This window comes from Prunus avium, chromosome 8 (assembly GCF_965620075.1).
Source record: "Prunus avium chromosome 8, drPruAviu1.hap1.1, whole genome shotgun sequence".
NCBI lineage: Eukaryota > Viridiplantae > Streptophyta > Magnoliopsida > Rosales > Rosaceae > Prunus > Prunus avium.
Genome location: NC_142291.1, coordinates 30,031,914 through 30,048,103, shown reverse-complemented (window position 1 = coordinate 30,048,103; position 16,190 = coordinate 30,031,914). Strand labels below are relative to the sequence as shown.

The following is a 16,190-nucleotide window of genomic DNA, read 5'->3' as shown; positions in this document are numbered from 1 at the left end:
TGTAACAAAAACTCCTTTATAAATGCCCAAAGTGATGCCAAAATATTCGAATTAGTTGGGCTGAATAACGTTAAGACATCATCTTACATCCCAAGAATGTGAATGTTAGGCGATATTCTCTGATCAAACTGTATTACCAAACTATCAATTTGGACCCCAGGTTCAAACAAGTATACACTATCAATAATTCAAATTGATGGTTTGACACGCCTAACAATAGAGCATTTTCAATAAACAACATATTAATGTGGTTCCAAGAGGCACCTGAAAAAAAATGAAAAGAGACATATGGTTTAGGAGTTCGGAGTTAAAGACCGTAAAACACAGCAGATTTGACAGTATTGCATTTTTACCAACTTTACCAAATGGGTGCTCTATGTACCAATCATAACCTCATAAAATCATGTGCTCAACATCAGAACTCAATAACAAAGACTACGTAGTCATGTACTTGGTATCCGTATTTCATGCTCAGTTACAACATTTATTAATATTTCTAAACACAAAACGTCATACTAGAGCTTAACAAAAACTAACATTTAACTACTACACTACACACCTGCGAGCCGATATCAGCTCATAAATTCTTTGTTACGATAATGTTCCTCCTTGTTGAAAAATGTAACTAGAATTGCATCGGCCATATTCATATGTTGGAAGTAAAAGAAAAATAAAAGTATTAGGGATATGAGATTACTTTCACCCTAATTGTCCAGCAGTTGCACATTGAAGAAGGCTCAGACACCCATCATTTTGAAGAACCTAATAATTAACACCTTTCATAATGAAACCCACCATCCAATAAGGTCACAACAAATTGTACAAATTAACATATCAGGTACTGCTACTCACCAAATTTGCAATGCCAGCAAGCAACTTTTGGCAATTGAAATGTAACGCGAGATCATATAACCAACAACTTAGGACCAGCCATTGCATAAAAAGAGTAGTTGCATTCAAAAGTCTTCGTGACTTCTGCAAAATAATTCCAATCACATGCATCAAAATACAAGATATATTAATTGAAGTCCATAAACCAGCTTTCCTTTCTAATAACAATATATGGATAAATAATTTTTCCCCATTTAAGTTATGCAGTATGTCATTTTAATTCCTGCAATGATTTCAACATTAAGAAGTTGGATATTTAGAAAATCCACACATCCCACAACATGTGGCTCCAAAATCCAAACTGTGCAATTATCAGTACCCTCAATCCTGAAAAATATCTGCAGACTCTGAGATTGCAACATCACCAACTCCATCATTGATTGATAAGCAATGGGACACACTATTGCGTGCTTGTTACCTCATTTAACCTCTTGCTATCTCATCTATGTCTAGAGTGACTTTGTGAGCCCAATTTTTTGTGCCTCTGTGCATCCCTTTTCCCATCCACTTGTCCTACTTGGAAATTTTAATGGCACCTGCCGATCCAATGAAATGACAGCTTGACATTTCATTACTACTCTTTTACATTCCCTCTCTACAATAACTATACCGTTTCAAAAAATTGGTGGAACTTTTTCTCAGTGCCAAAAAGCGAAAAACATCAACTGTGCAACCAATGTTGAGAAGTTTTAAAACTAAAAATTAGAAGAATCATGCACATAATGTATATGCAATGTGATTGGATATAAAAGAAAAAAAATTTGCATGTATGCCAAATTGCCAATGATTCTTCTCACAGTAGGTAAATCAACAACACTGCTGACGAAAGGGTTTATGACAAAAAGACAATTGCCACCAGGGGTGGAGGTGGGGATGGGTTGATTTGGGGGTAAATAGGTTTTGCACAATTGTAATTTACGATAGTGTGCCTCATTCCTGAGGCATACACCTCTGGAATATAACGATAGCCTATCTGGCAGATCACTGAACACCTAAACCCCTCAGGCAGTTAGGTCTCGCGACTCTCTGATGCAGGACGCATATGACCTAAATTTATTAGTTTCCTAATGTATTTGTTAGTTTCCTAGATTCTCTAGTTTTCCCAATTCTAGTAGGATTTCTACTTTTCCAGATTTCCAGATTTCTAGTTTTAAGTTTCCTATTTTATTTGGGTTAGGATTTCTGTTTAAGCAAGAGATTTTTATCCTATTATGTCTAGGTTTTAGTTTGCTATAAATACCCCCCATGTAGTTCTTTAAAATTCAGATTTGGATATTGAGTAAACCTTCTCTTAAACTATGTGATTTCTGTTCTTCCTTCTCAGTTCTCTGATTTCGGTCCTTTCTTTCGTCCCTTCGATCTATATTTTCGTCTCCTCGATCTTTTAGATTCTTCTATGTTCTATTGTTTGAGTGCTTAATCTAATACCTACGGGCTGTACTAAATCACTCTCACCTCACTATGAGGCTTGCATTAGGAACACCTTTAAAAACACTGACCAAAGTAATAAACACACTAGAATACATCAACAGTATCCTAATTCCCACACCCTTCTTCATGAAAATCAGAACATGCAGGGGACCATACAGAATAGAATAACAAGGGAAAGAAGGGGATGGGAGAAAGATTTTAGCTCAATAAAGCAACCACTCAAGGCAGCATACCCAGTAGCATACGTATATGCTGGAACTTAGACTAAAATAATCGAATAATTAAGAAAGAAGAAAAACTCAAAGCATACCCTTTGTGTTAAGGTCCTTAAGGATATGAACTTGCTTGAGCAGCCAAATCACTGCGGCCGGTAAAGACCAAGTAATGGTTTCTCTCTCTCTTCAACTCTCTTCCTTGCAGCCTCCCTCGCTTTAAGTGCAGCTGCTTCTTGCGCGGATATAGCCCTTGGTTTCTCCTCTTGCCTCTTTCTCTTTCCAACAGAAACTGACGAACGAGCACCTTTAACAGATCTTGTAGGGTTTAAAGAAGCTGAAACCACTGGCCCAGGTGGAGGCCCATTTTGAGATTTACCAGCACCTTTGTTTTCTGTAGCTGGTCCTGTCCCTGAAGTTGACCCTGGCTTTTTCAAAATGGTTTCTTTATATCCAGCATTTGATAAAAACTGCGGGTTCGCATATGCCTCTTCCTGTGCCACCCACTTTCCTGTTGTGTTTCTTCATGTAAATATAACTACAACATATTTTCTGAAAGGAATATTAAGCCAACACAATAATTAAAATAGCAGTGCAGTGAGTCAATACCTATAGCGTCAGAATAGTAGAAGCCTGAATTCGCATCATAGTAAAAGCCGTTACTTTGATTGTAGTAATAACCAGACGTACTGTTATACTGCCATTCTGTCATCAATCAGAGCTGAATCAGTTTTAATAGTAAATAATGGAGTTGAAATAAGAAATACTCATCAATCACCAAAAGGGCATGCTTCTTCAAATAGCAATAAAGGGCCCATTCATTAACTAACAAATAATATTCATAAACCACCTCCCCTAAAGGCATGCTTCTTGAGAATTTAATTTTTGGAAGAATCTGATTTGCTCATCGATTGTCGGCCAACTACCAAACCAGACAAGTGTGGCAAGAGATCAAACCTGAAAACACATTTCTCGTAACATGTCTAGTTCATTCTAACCCATTTTCAGAACTTACTAGCATAATGTCTTCCTCTCCTGATCAAAATCCCAAATTTGAAAATGCAATTTGGGTTTCCGCTCATTAGAAAGAAGAATTAAAAAGAAGAAAGGAAAAAGATAATCTTATTAGCTTTGTAATGAGCATGTCTGCCTTTCTTCTTTCTCCATTGTAGACTGCTTTCTTTGGTTAAAAGGCTTTATGGCATCATCATATTACGCTTACATCAGCTGTAAGGAACCTAAGTCAGCAGAGTTTTCAAGCTTAGTGTGGTGAGGAATAAAGCTTATAAACGTAGCCTGATTGTTCTATTGTCTTAACTTAAAAAGACTAAAAAATGTCCTTAGTGAGTCGCCCAAGTAGTTGAACTGTAAGTAAGGTTCTCACCTATTTAACAGCCCTACTCCCACCTACAAGATATTTTTGGACTATAAGCCATATGGCTAAGGTGAATAAACTACACTTTTGACCAGGAAAAAAAAGGCAACAGATTGTCAAAATTTAATTTTAGGATGGGGTTCTCCAAAGTGAGTGCAAACAACAATATGTGCTGCAACGTGCTTGAGGTGTAATTATATAGGCGTTATTCCAAAGCTTGCAAGTATGGTGCAGCTCTAACATTGAAACAATGCTGGAAACGCAAATTTCCAGTACTTACTCTCTTGACCATCATCTTCAACATCGAATGCCCGGGCATCTCTAGCCTCCTGAAAGCTTGCCACATCCTTTTGATAGCTGCGCTTAGCTTTCTGTAAACATTTAGGGAAAATTGCTCAAGTTAGTGTCTCATAGGAGATAAGACTTTCTCTTTCAATAAACCTAAATCTGTAAATTTTGAACAATAAATTGGAATCCATAACAAGATAGAGTGGGGGAAATTTCTGTGCTCAATTTCTTTTTAAATTCCGATTGGCCATTCTAATGTCTTTTGTAAATATAATTAGGCTTGAAATTTTGAATAGTTAACGGTTACTCTTGGGTTGCTAACAAAGTGGCAGTATTGATGAGAACAAGGCAAGGAGTAAACTTAACTGTTGTATTAAATGGGAGAGGAACTACCATAAAAGAATTACTATAATAAACTGAACCTCCATTAGTGGAGTAAATGCACTACTGTTGTAAGCAATTTATAACTTTGAAATGACCTTTGAATACTCACTGCTTCAATTTGCAGAAGGGCACGTTCTGCTTCTTTTTCTTCCTTCTCTTTTGCAGCTTTCTCTTTTCGCATATCAGCAAGCTTCTTGGCAACATTATCCTTGTGACGTTGACCAAGCTCATGATTTCTAATGCTAGAAGGGTTGTTTGATATGTAGATTTTGCAGAAGTCACACCATTTGTTGCCCTGGCTAACCCAATACTGCAAATAGAGAAAAAGAAAAAGTTACAACGACTAATGTAAAAGGCATCAGTCGGAGTCAGCAAACAGGAAAATCACTGAAATCAAAACGAATTGTATGCAAAATTTAAAGAGAAGAAAACTATCTTCCAAAGTAATGAAGATTGAAAAAAAAAGAGTCCTTTTTAGAAGAAAGTCAGAAACTACACTAACACCATGTTTGTGAAAATCAAACACACTTCCAAAGCCCTTGGATATAAATAAGCAGGGATTATCTCTTCTGTAAAATTGAAACAGAGCAAAAATTGCCTTCTTTCTTTCCCAAATCCCAACAGCAACAGAGAGTATTTGCTATTAGCATCAAATGGGTCTCAATGGAGCCATAACTATAATCATGGCAAGAACAAGAAGCCCAGTGATATCTTGTCACTTATGTAATTGGGTTTTGCTAATTAGTCATGAACCCAGGTCAGGTCTTGAATTCCCATATTCATACACTCATACACACAATGCAATTAAGCCTTCCAAATTATAAAAGAACAAAAAGCAATAAAATCAAGAAAGCTATTGTTTTTGCAAGTGATTATCAAAATTGAATGAAACTACAGAAGTTCAGGCGGACGATACCTCAGTCATGGTGGCGAATTTGAGGTTCTGATGCTGATGGGAGGCAACCCAAAAATCAGACCTTTAGGGCAAAGATCGGAGCTTTGCAGCTGTGAAAATTGTTCGAAGAAATTCTGCGCCCACAATAAAATTGAATGGGTATCTCTATCTCGCGGAGCGGACACGGAAATTCGGTTTCCCGGGTTTTGTAAGTCCGACGACGTTTTGAGTCGGTCATTTTTTTACAGGCCCACTCGGCCAATTATTCTTATTGGGCCTTTACTATTTTTGTAGGAATACTTATTTAAAATTTTTTCTTTTATTCAGACCAGCAAAGGTTCTTCTAAGCCCATCCCGGGAAAGAAATTTTGGACAGTTTCGTCCCTCCAAAAACTACACATCCAGGGCTAGGCCAGTAAAATGGATCGGGCCAGGCTGAGTGGGGTTAACCCAGATCCTACCCAGTCACAGACTTTTTGGGCTCTGAGAGTTAGCTTAGGCCGAATTTTTGGGCTAATGATCATGTCAATGGGCCGAACCAATAAGGCCCTATGAAATGGGCAACTAATAATAAAGGGATTTTTGTAGAAATGCCTGAAGAATTAAAAACAGAGATCTGGAACCAGATCATGCTGAGCTTTGTTCGAAGAGGTGAACGAAGCGAGATTCGTTTGTAATATTCGATCTGCTCAAATAGAAATCACGAGGCTGCCAAACATGTTTCAGTTATGAGGTCACTAACATAATTTTTAAGACATTCCTATCATAGCTTGTAAGTTTTGGGTATGTTTCTCAAAATTCAAATCAAAAGGGCAAAACCGTAATCCAACATAGACACTAAATCCAAAAATCGATTATTTTGGGTGTGTTTATATACATTGAATGGTATAGGGTTTCTTTATAGAACTATGTTTAGAAATGAATATTTAATTAATTTTCTATAATTAATATTAGCTTATTTTATAAATATATTATTTATTAACTTAATTATCGGGTCGAACGGCTCTACTTATTGGTTTAAAAGTTTAGGTCCAAGCTCTACCATTTACACAACACACTGGGTTGAGCTTGACCATAATATCAGACTGGGCCAGTCCATAGCCCAAAAGGCAGAGTTGGGCTTGGGCTTGCCCACCAAGCTTAGTCCAATTTTGCAAGCCTATCCAACATATCCCTTCTCTATAACCTTGAAAGCGAACCACTTTTTATTTATACAAACGATAGTCTTTTGAGTATAAAATATTATAACGAAAGGAGATGAAATTATGGTACATAAGAACAGGCACACTTGCCTTGGTCAATTAATCTAAACATGAACCTAAACATAATATCAATGTTAATACAATCATAAATATCAACATTTATAATTGGAGAACAATGCACGACCTAATTTGAGGACGACATCAATTATTATTGGAATTCAGGATGAAAATGCAAAATGGGTTCTGATAAAATAAAATAAAAATTGCAAAATGGGTAGTTTTAGTATAAGTTCGCTCCGGCCGTTTTTAAACCTTTGCCTACGAGCTTCAGCCCAGTCCATTAAAAAAGTCAGCCTGGATTGAGCTGACATAAATATCTCCAAGTGGGCTCAAACTCAATAATTCGACCTGACCAAACATGAAGAAGAAAAAAAAGACAATTAAAAATTCTCAAACAATGATTTTGCTCAAATTCACCAGTTCAGTTGAAATTTAATGATCTAATTTGACTCCAACTCCGAAGTTCAAAACCCCAATTCTCCATTTCCTCTCTTCCTTCTGCAGCAGATCCTCTTCTTTCTTCAGTCCAAGAAGCTTCTGAGAGAACCCAAGAACAGGAGAAGAAACACAAACCCTGAACCCAAGAACCAAGAAAAAAGAAAAATGGATGAATCGTTTTTGCTAATGCTCTCAAATCTCCTCCACCTCCACAACTCCATCGACCCAACAACCTCCCTCCTCTCTACCACCACCACCTCCTCCCCCTCCCCCACCTCCTCTTCCTCCTCCTCCACCCCAACCTCTCTCCTCACCTCTTCCTCCGCCGCCCCTCTCCTCTTCTTCACCATCGCCTCCGTCCTCTCCTTCATCGCCACCTCCCGCCCCAAACCCTCCCCCGCCACCGCCTCAAATTCCGGCGGCCCCTCCTCAGCCACCGCCTCCGCCATGTCCGTCTCCGCCTTCCGAGCCCTCGCCACCGAGCACATCTGGTCCCTCGAAGCCCCTCTCCGCGACGCCCAGTGGCGTTCCCTCTACGGCCTCTCCTACCCCGTCTTCACCACCGTCGTCGAAAAGCTCCGGCCTCACATCGCCCTCTCCAACCTCTCCCTCCCTTCCGACTACGCCGTCGCCATGGTCCTCTCCCGCCTCTCCCATGGCTTCTCCGCGCAAACCCTCGCCTCCCGCTACTCCCTCGACCCTTACCTCGTCTCCAAGATCACCAACATGGTCACCCGCCTCCTCGCCACCAAGCTCTACCCGGAGTTCATCAAGATCCCGGTCTCCCGCCGCAGACTCATCGAGACCACCCAGGCTTTCGAGGAGCTCACATCGCTTCCCAACATGTGTGGCGCCATTGACGGAAGCCCAATCAAGCTCCACAAGCACAACTTGCCTGGAAACTACAAATGCAAGTATGGGTACCCTTCGGTTTTGCTCGAAGTTGTGGCTGATCACAAGAAAATCTTTTGGGATGTGTGTGTCAAAGCTCCAGGAGGCACAGACGACGCAACCCATTTTAGAGATAGTCTTTTGTATAATAGGCTGACTTCTGGTGATATTGTTTGGGATAAGGTGATCAATGTGAGGGGTCACCATGTGAGGCCTTACATTGTTGGGGACTGGTGCTATCCCTTACTGTCTTTTTTGTTGACACCCTTTTCTCCAAATGGGATGGGAACTCCCGCACAGAACCTGTTCGATGGAATGCTTATGAAGGGAAGGTCTGTTGTGGTTGAAGCAATTGGATTGCTGAAAGGGAGGTGGAAGATTCTGCAGGACCTCAATGTGGGTCTTAATCATGTGCCCCAAACAATTGTTGCTTGTTGTGTGTTGCATAATTTGTGCCAGATTGCGAGAGAGCCTGAACCGGAGCTCTGGAAGGACCCTGATGAGAGTGGGGCGCCCCCGAGGGTGCTTGACAGTGAGAAGTCGTTTTACTACTTTGGGGAAAGCTTGAGGCAAGCATTGGCTGATGATTTGCATCAGAGGCTTTCGTCGAGATAGGACATGTTTCCTCAGTAAAGGGATGGCTTCTTAACCCTTATTTATTTCTATGCAAGGATGTCCTTTTGTTTGTTATCTTTGTTCTTCCTTTTAGTTTAGGTAGGGTGTAGAACTTGGATGAAGCTAATATGTAATGACTGTCATATAGTTGCTGGGACCAACTGACATGGTAATGAAAATTACAAGATTGGTAGAAAAGTGGAAATTCACTAGTGTTTTATCAATAGCATTGCATTCTCATCTCTGTATTTAGCAGGGCCTGGTGAGGGGATTAGTAGCCGGTGTGGTTTTATGTCGATTTGGCAGGAAATCTGTCAACCTACAATCTTGTACTTCTTAACATTGCAATATTACTATTGAAAATTATCATATTGATTGATGAGAGTACTTCTTTGGTGCATTTTGAATTTTGATCCACTATAATTGGTTAGTTGCTAGCATTTTCTTATGAAATTTTTTCTTTTTGAAAATGTTATTCTGGCTTAAAAAAGCTAAATTGATTGTCCAAGAAAGTTCCAGGCCCAATAGTTTCATGGTTGTGTGCCTTCCTCTCAGGGTTCAGGTCTTGCAGAACTCTCAGATAACAGTATATGTTTCGTGCTTGTCCCTTGTGCAGTTGCACTGACAATGTGGCCGGTATTGTAGAGAAGCACTAATGGAAGGAATGCCGTTGCCAGCAACAGTACCCTTCTGAGATTTTATTCTTCCATGACTGACAGCAGAAACAAAGTAGCAGTTAAGATGCCGATCGAAAATAGGCTTATACTGAAACAACAACTAAACTACTCTGCATACAGTGATGTTCCTTAAATCCTAAGTAAATGCTAATAATTGGCTGAGCTAGTGAAACATAGCCTTCTATCCTTAACAGGAGGAGAGTTCAAGGTCTAAGTTCCAAGTTGAGTGACATTGTTAAGACTAGTGTTCTTTTATAAGAAAATGCTAGCAGCTGTTTGGCGCTGGATTGATGGCAAATTCCATAGACTTGAGGTTTCCTGGAATTCATGTTTCCATCAATAGAAATTAAAAGGACAGCTGAGACAAATTATTGAGAGAAGAATACAATCAGAATTCTGGTGAGGATATAGAAGCTCTGCAAAGGTAACCAAGCCAGCGTTTATCGCAGACCTAGTTTGGTCTATAGGTCTCGCGCAGTGTATTTGATCTAATTGAGATATGAGAATATACAACCTCCCTCTCACGATTGATCACAGAACTGGCATGTTATATACAGCATTTCATCCTTCAAATCTCATCAGACGCAGCTTGAAATCCACATCCTTGGCTTCTCAAGATACATTAAGGCAACACGAGATGCCAGCTTCCGAAAACACCGCCAAGTGAACATGGTAGGGCAGAGAAAGATTATATGCAGTTTCACTACAAGGAAGTGGAACCTAATGCTTCTTCGGGTCCTTGTTTGCCTTTTGTGCTTCTTCAGTAGCAGACAATTGATCCTAATTATTGCATCTAAAATTGCATTATATGACAGCACACCAGGCATAAATCCATCAAACTTTGGCTGAATTAACAAAGTTAATAGCCTTATCAATGAAGTTCATGTGAGACTATGACTTCACCAATTCGAAAACCACCGAGCTTGAATTGCAGCTGATATGCGAGGACAAGCAATTCAACAAGCACTATCATTAGAAAGATGATATGGGGAAGAAAACATAAAAAGAGTTTCCAGAATTGATTAGTTTGCTTGAATTACGTGGTTATAATTATTTTGTGTATAAAAATCCAATACTCGAAAGACTTATGCCTCACCTTTTTAAACATTGATATGAATGTATTCGGTGAATTGTGTCCTCTCTCTCTCTCTCTCTCTCTCTCTCTCTCTCTTGTTTTGTTTTGTTTTTTCTTGTTTCAAAATTGCTGCACTTCCTTCACCTAAATTCATTATTTTCTGGTAGACACGAGTTTAGCCAAGTTAGCTAAAATGGATGTGCTTCCCACTTTGCACCCGAGTTTGTAAATGCATGAATGACACAATTCATCTCAATTTGAGCCATTATGCAAAATAGGAGGAAGTTTTGTGATTTTGAGGTTGAAGTTGAAGGTGTTGAAAACTCGCCTCATGAAAGCATTTCTAAAGGGGGCTCTAAATTGGGCTCAACAACCGTTGGTTTTCATAGTCGAACTTGAAGCCCTTGAAACCGAGTGGGCCCCATTCGGAAGAAAGTTGAAGCCCACTTGCTGCTATCCAAACTGCAACTCTCCACTCACCCAGCACCCTTGGGAGTTTATACTCGCCCTTCTACATTATTTTTGTGGTGAGGGTTGTACATAGACCGGCTAGCCATATAAAAGTTTCAAGTGATTGATCAGAATATTTTTAAACAAAGTAAACAGTTTTTAATCTTTCATAAGGATTTGATAAAACAAGATTTTCCTGGACTCCTTTCTAAAATCAGAATTATCCCCTCTTTCTAATTGGTTTTTGGTCCAAAATATTTGTTGCAAAAACTGCCTCAACCCTTCGAGAAATTATAGAGTAGTATGGTATCACCATGTAAGCTGGTGATACTTCCATTCAAAATTTTCCATGTGTATAACTTTTTATATAGTTGGATTTAAAAGTTCAATTTTATAATTTAAAACCATAAAAATAAAAAATAAAAAATAAAACTCAATAATAATAAAAATCCCCAGCAACTACTTCCCTGAGCTCACCACCAAAGCTCCTCCTCCCCACTTTTTGCCATGGCTGCCCATTAGGTTTTTTATTTTATTTTATTTATAAAATCTCTCTCCCTCTCCTTCTATTATGAGTTTAGGGTTCAATGAATTTTCTCTCTATTGTGGGTTTATGGTTCAAGGGGTTTAGATTGAAAATATGATGGGGGTGGGTTTATGATCTTTATGGAATAATTTAATTTCATACGAAAGGTTTTGAAGAATCTGACACTACCAAAATTCGAAGTATTACCGGCATTAATAGTCGCCTCTATTAAGCATTTTTAGAGGCACGTGTCGAGAGAAAACGCCCCTAATGGAAAAGAGGGGCGGAAAGAAGATACGCCCCATTAAGTAGCGCCTCTACTACTATTAGGGGCGTAAAAGTTGAAAAGATCTGCCTTTATAATTTGGGTTACAACGTTGGCAGACTCCATTAAAAGCCCTGCAATACAGGCTAACGCATCCGCCCCTAATATTTTCATTTAATATATTAAAAAAATTCCAAAATAAAACGCAAAATTCTCGTTTTGATCAAATTATTCAAAATTTGAATTTCAAATCCAACATACAATTCTCTTTTTTTTTCCATCTCTCCAAACAAGAAAAGAAACACAATTTTTGACTTCAATCTCTCTACTATTTTGTTCTTCCCCACATTCGCACAACTCAAACTCTTGCTCTCTGAAGCTTTACAGAAGAAATCTCCTGGCCTTCTTCTTAATTTGCTGCAGGAAAAATAAAAACTAAATAAAAGTTACGTGTGAAGGAAACATGCATTTAATGCTTAGGAAATGAACTTTAGCCACAACCTATACAACAAAAACATTCTAAATGACGGATTCATTTTGTTTATACTAGTTGAGGTAAACATTTTTCATTTTAAACCAAATATCTTAGCCTAGTCTCTTTGAACACAAATAGAAAAGGGAAAGAGGGAATGGATCTTTACCCTTGATGACATTTTCTTGATTTCTCAATAATGAACACCTTTGTTGCAAAGGCTCTTGATTTTGACTCCTTCACCTTAAGGCTCCAAGATTGGAGTCCTTTACCTCACCACACCAAATGCTCCTAAAGATGAAGATAAGGCAATCAAGAAGTATGGATGCTAGTCTACTTCTTGATTGGACCAATTTTTGGTTTATGGAAGCTGAGATACAAAGATGATCACTCATCAACCAAAGTAGGAAACCAAAAATCCTAGCTAGGTTTTCTCCAACACTTAGCTTATATAGGACAACACAAAAGGCAATTGGGTGGGTATTTGGGGCTTCATTTGGTCCATGGGTCATGTCATCTTATGCCACCTATCCCTTGGGCCCAATAGCCTTTTGGGCTATTTTGTCCATTTCCTTTTAAATCATATTTAAAATCTCATTCCAATATTTCTATATGTCAATATTAATTCCACTATTAATCTTTTAATTATAATTTAATTATTAAATTATAATTATAGTCTTACTTAATTGACCAAGTCGAACTATTTGACTTTGGTCAATTGCTCCAGTCAACATGTTGACTTTTTACCATTGACTTTGACATTTGATTATCAATCATTGACTTGTGTCTCCTTATTTCATTTCTCCTCATTTGTACCTCTAATCACATTCTTTGGGTGTGCAAATCAGTAGGTTCCTTTTAGTAAGGTAGTAGATTGACTTAACTCCTCAAGATGATATACAAATTAAATTACGAATTAAATTCCACAATTTAATTCTTCCTATTAATAAAGGTTAATTAAAACCTTTTAGGACATCCACAAACTATGGTTGTCACCTAGCAGCAAGTCACGGTTATCTGAGCTAAATGAGACATTGTGAAAGAACCTATTCAAATTGGAATGACCGTGCAATTGAATCATTCTCTTATGTCAATACTCCTTTTTCACATTATTATATCATGGAATCCGATTGTCAATATCCTAATGTGAATAATTCCATTTATATGATTATCCTATTAAGATTTGAAGACTTCTTCTTTCAAGTCTTATCCACTACTCTGCTCAGAGAGTTGACCAATCAAATCTTGGAGTATTCTCTCTCCTTGACTGAGAGTAGAGATTCCTTATTGTACATTCATTTGCTTCCATGACTCTCTTGAGAATCCTGATGAGCATCTTTAAGCTATGTCTAATTCAGCATGACCGTATAGTGCCCTCAAAGATTAACAACATAGCCACAAAACATCTATGATGCCTTAGGTCTAAAGATTAGTTTGCACCATTGTAATTTATGAATTTCAGCTTGACATGTGAGTAAAGACTTCCATGCTGTAACTCATGTGTTGGATCACGTTCAGTGCACTTGTTCTTCTACAAGTACCTACACACATATCGATGTGTCTCCACACTTCATGACTTGAGACCTTGCCATTCCCTACATATAGAGACGATACTGTGTGTACTGGTCTTTGCAGAATATTGACGCCCAATCAATATTCCTATGACCATGAACATATTCATGATTTAGGGATGATGAGAAGTCTCCATGTATGCAATCTCATTACATAGCTCTCATATCCACTTGTGTATTCCTTGGACTGTGGTTGTTCTACATAAATATATGATGATTTAATGTATAAAACAACCTTTCTTGCCCATTGATAACATAATATATCTTTTATCAAAGATGTCCTTAAGTCTAACTATTACATAATTAGTTGGCTTTAAGGGCATATTTCTAACAACGCGTCCTCCATCAAACCTGCAGATACACCCAAAAAAAATCTAATCAAATTAAAATTGAAGGCGACAATGTTTTAATACAACTAAAGAGTAAAAAAAATTAAACTAAAAATCACACCTTCAACATTAGCTCACACTTTCAGCCTTCAATTTCAAGAGCACAAACAAACAAATCGCAGACAATCACCTTCAAAACACAAAAAACTCCAGATCTAAGTGAGCCAACCATCGTATAGATAAACTGAAAAAGATAAGAAAAAAACTGTAACAGTAATAGCAGATGGACGAGATTAAAAAAAGAAGAAGTAGAGTTGTGTTTACCCTTTTTTATTTTTGAGCCTGTCGAAAGCTTTAAGTAAAATTCCCCATTGAAAGAAGAAAAGAAAGAAAGAAGTGGGGGAGAGGAGGAGGAAGAGGGGGCTGGTTATGCATGAATAAAGTTTAGTTGGAAGAAACCCTAGGAAATACCCGGAAGAGAGAGAGAGTACATAGTATTAGGGGCGGATTTAAAAATTCAAAATTCATATTAACTATTAGGGGCGTAAATCATTAATAGGGGCCAATACCTTATCCGCCCCTAATGAACCATAATAGGGGCGTATCCAAATTTCTGCCATAATTAGAGTGCCGCTAATACTTCGATTTTTGGTAGTGTGATAAGTTTCCAAAGTCCTTCAAGATATATCGCAATTGAGATGTTTGACAGGAAAAGCAAATAAGGTAGGTGGATAGGAATCCAATCTTGCTTGCATAGCTTTCATGTACCAATAGTCGAATCAAATTTTTTTCCATTGATTGTGAAAGACTGATGCAATAGTCATGGCAGACACTGGGTGTAGTGTTTTGGAGTTCATCGATGAGGCAGGTGCTTTTTGTCTTTGTCTAAAGTTTTTTTAAATCTCTTTAATTTTATTTTAACAAGAGTTAAAATGAGTGGTGAATCTAGTTGTCAATAAATTATACACATGGCGAATTTTTAGTGGAAGTGTCACTAGCTGACGTGGTGATACCGTCCAATTATATAATTTATCTAATCCTTCATTTGAATGAATGCATTAATTAATTAATTAATCTGCTTCAAAAAGAGAGAAAACAAAACACAAGGAATTCAAGCATTAGGAAAAAATGTAGCAAATTTATGATGACAATTGAAGGTTAGTGCAAGTGTAGATAAGGGCAAAGTTCATTCCTTGAAAGGCAATATGATTCAATGACTCCCTAATTGGAAAGAAATTTGGGCTAGTGCGAGTGAAACCCCAGAAATTATTCAAACGTGTCACCCTCTGAAGAGTCCAAGTCCGCCAATCAAAAGAAGGAGAGGCCAAGAGTGGCGTCGACAGAATCACAAACACATATTCAAAAGTTGCTCCGTCGCCAAATTTGCCATTCTAGACAAATTTTCTCTAATCCCATTCTAGTAGAGATCGAAAGCGACACTTAGAGCCACTTAGAGCCATTCTAGTAGAGATCGAAAGCGACACTTAGATACTAGAAAGCGACACATAGAGCCACTTAGAGCCTAGAGATCGAAAGCGACACTTACAGCCACTTAGAGCCATTCTAGTAGAGATCGAAAGCGACATTTAGAGCCATTCTAGACAAATTTTCTCTAATCCCACTCGAAATCAACAATAAGTCTATGCCCTCTCTCTCTCTGTCTCAAAACAAATAACCTTTTCACTCTCGATATCTATATATACCCTCCCCCTCCAAGTAGCTAGCTAGCTAAGAACAAATCATTCAGTTTCATAATTTCAAAAGACATGGTTAGGATTATTGTGAAAGTGTTGACAAACACCGATGTCTCTCAAAGACTTGGAGTGACCACGGAAATGCTGAATGAGCTGCCTCCTTACAATCGAGAGCATGATGTGCCAGTCAGAGTTCTAGATGACACAGGTATGAATTACAAGTTCAAATTATCTGTCAGGGCTGAGGGAGCTTTAAAGCCTGTTTTCCAATACCAAGAATGGAGAGCCTTTGTCAATCGCAGAAAGATTAAAGCTGGGGACGTCATCTATTTCTGGGAGGAGGCAAGTGTGGCTCATGAAACTGAATATCGAATTGCACTGCTTAGAACTTTTGTATAGAAGGCCAGAAGCCTCGCTTTGTCCCTAGCTAGGGTCCATTATCTTCATGT

General features: G+C 38.3%; 2 protein-coding genes across 5 annotated transcripts; one reads left to right on the top strand and one right to left on the bottom strand.

Annotated features, from left to right (window-relative positions):
* Window positions 1-5,660, bottom strand: LOC110767910 (C2H2 and C2HC zinc fingers superfamily protein). 4 transcript variants are annotated; one of them, XR_002528383.2, is made up of 8 exons: window positions 5,498-5,660; window positions 4,691-4,891; window positions 4,190-4,280; window positions 3,144-3,239; window positions 2,633-3,045; window positions 853-975; window positions 698-762; window positions 1-264 (listed from the first exon to the last, which is right to left on the bottom strand). XR_002528383.2 is itself a non-coding variant. In XM_021971575.2 (6 exons), exons 1-5 carry the CDS (start codon window positions 5,504-5,506, stop codon window positions 2,681-2,683), a joined length of 762 nt encoding a protein of 253 aa, XP_021827267.1. In that variant the 5' UTR covers window positions 5,507-5,660; the 3' UTR covers window positions 752-975; window positions 2,633-2,680. The 4 variants fall into 4 exon arrangements, 1 of the variants encoding a protein (XP_021827267.1); XR_002528384.2 differs by lacking the exon at window positions 698-762; XR_002528382.2 differs by lacking the exon at window positions 1-264 and having other exon boundaries at window positions 407-762.
* Window positions 5,661-7,091: 1,431 nt separating this feature from the next.
* LOC110767905 (PIF / Ping-Pong family of plant transposase) lies at window positions 7,092-9,069 on the top strand. The gene has a single exon (XM_021971570.2). The coding sequence runs from the start codon at window positions 7,342-7,344 to the stop codon at window positions 8,680-8,682; it is 1,341 nt and encodes a 446-aa protein (XP_021827262.2). The 5' UTR covers window positions 7,092-7,341; the 3' UTR covers window positions 8,683-9,069.
* The last annotated feature ends 7,121 nt before the right edge of the window (window positions 9,070-16,190 follow it).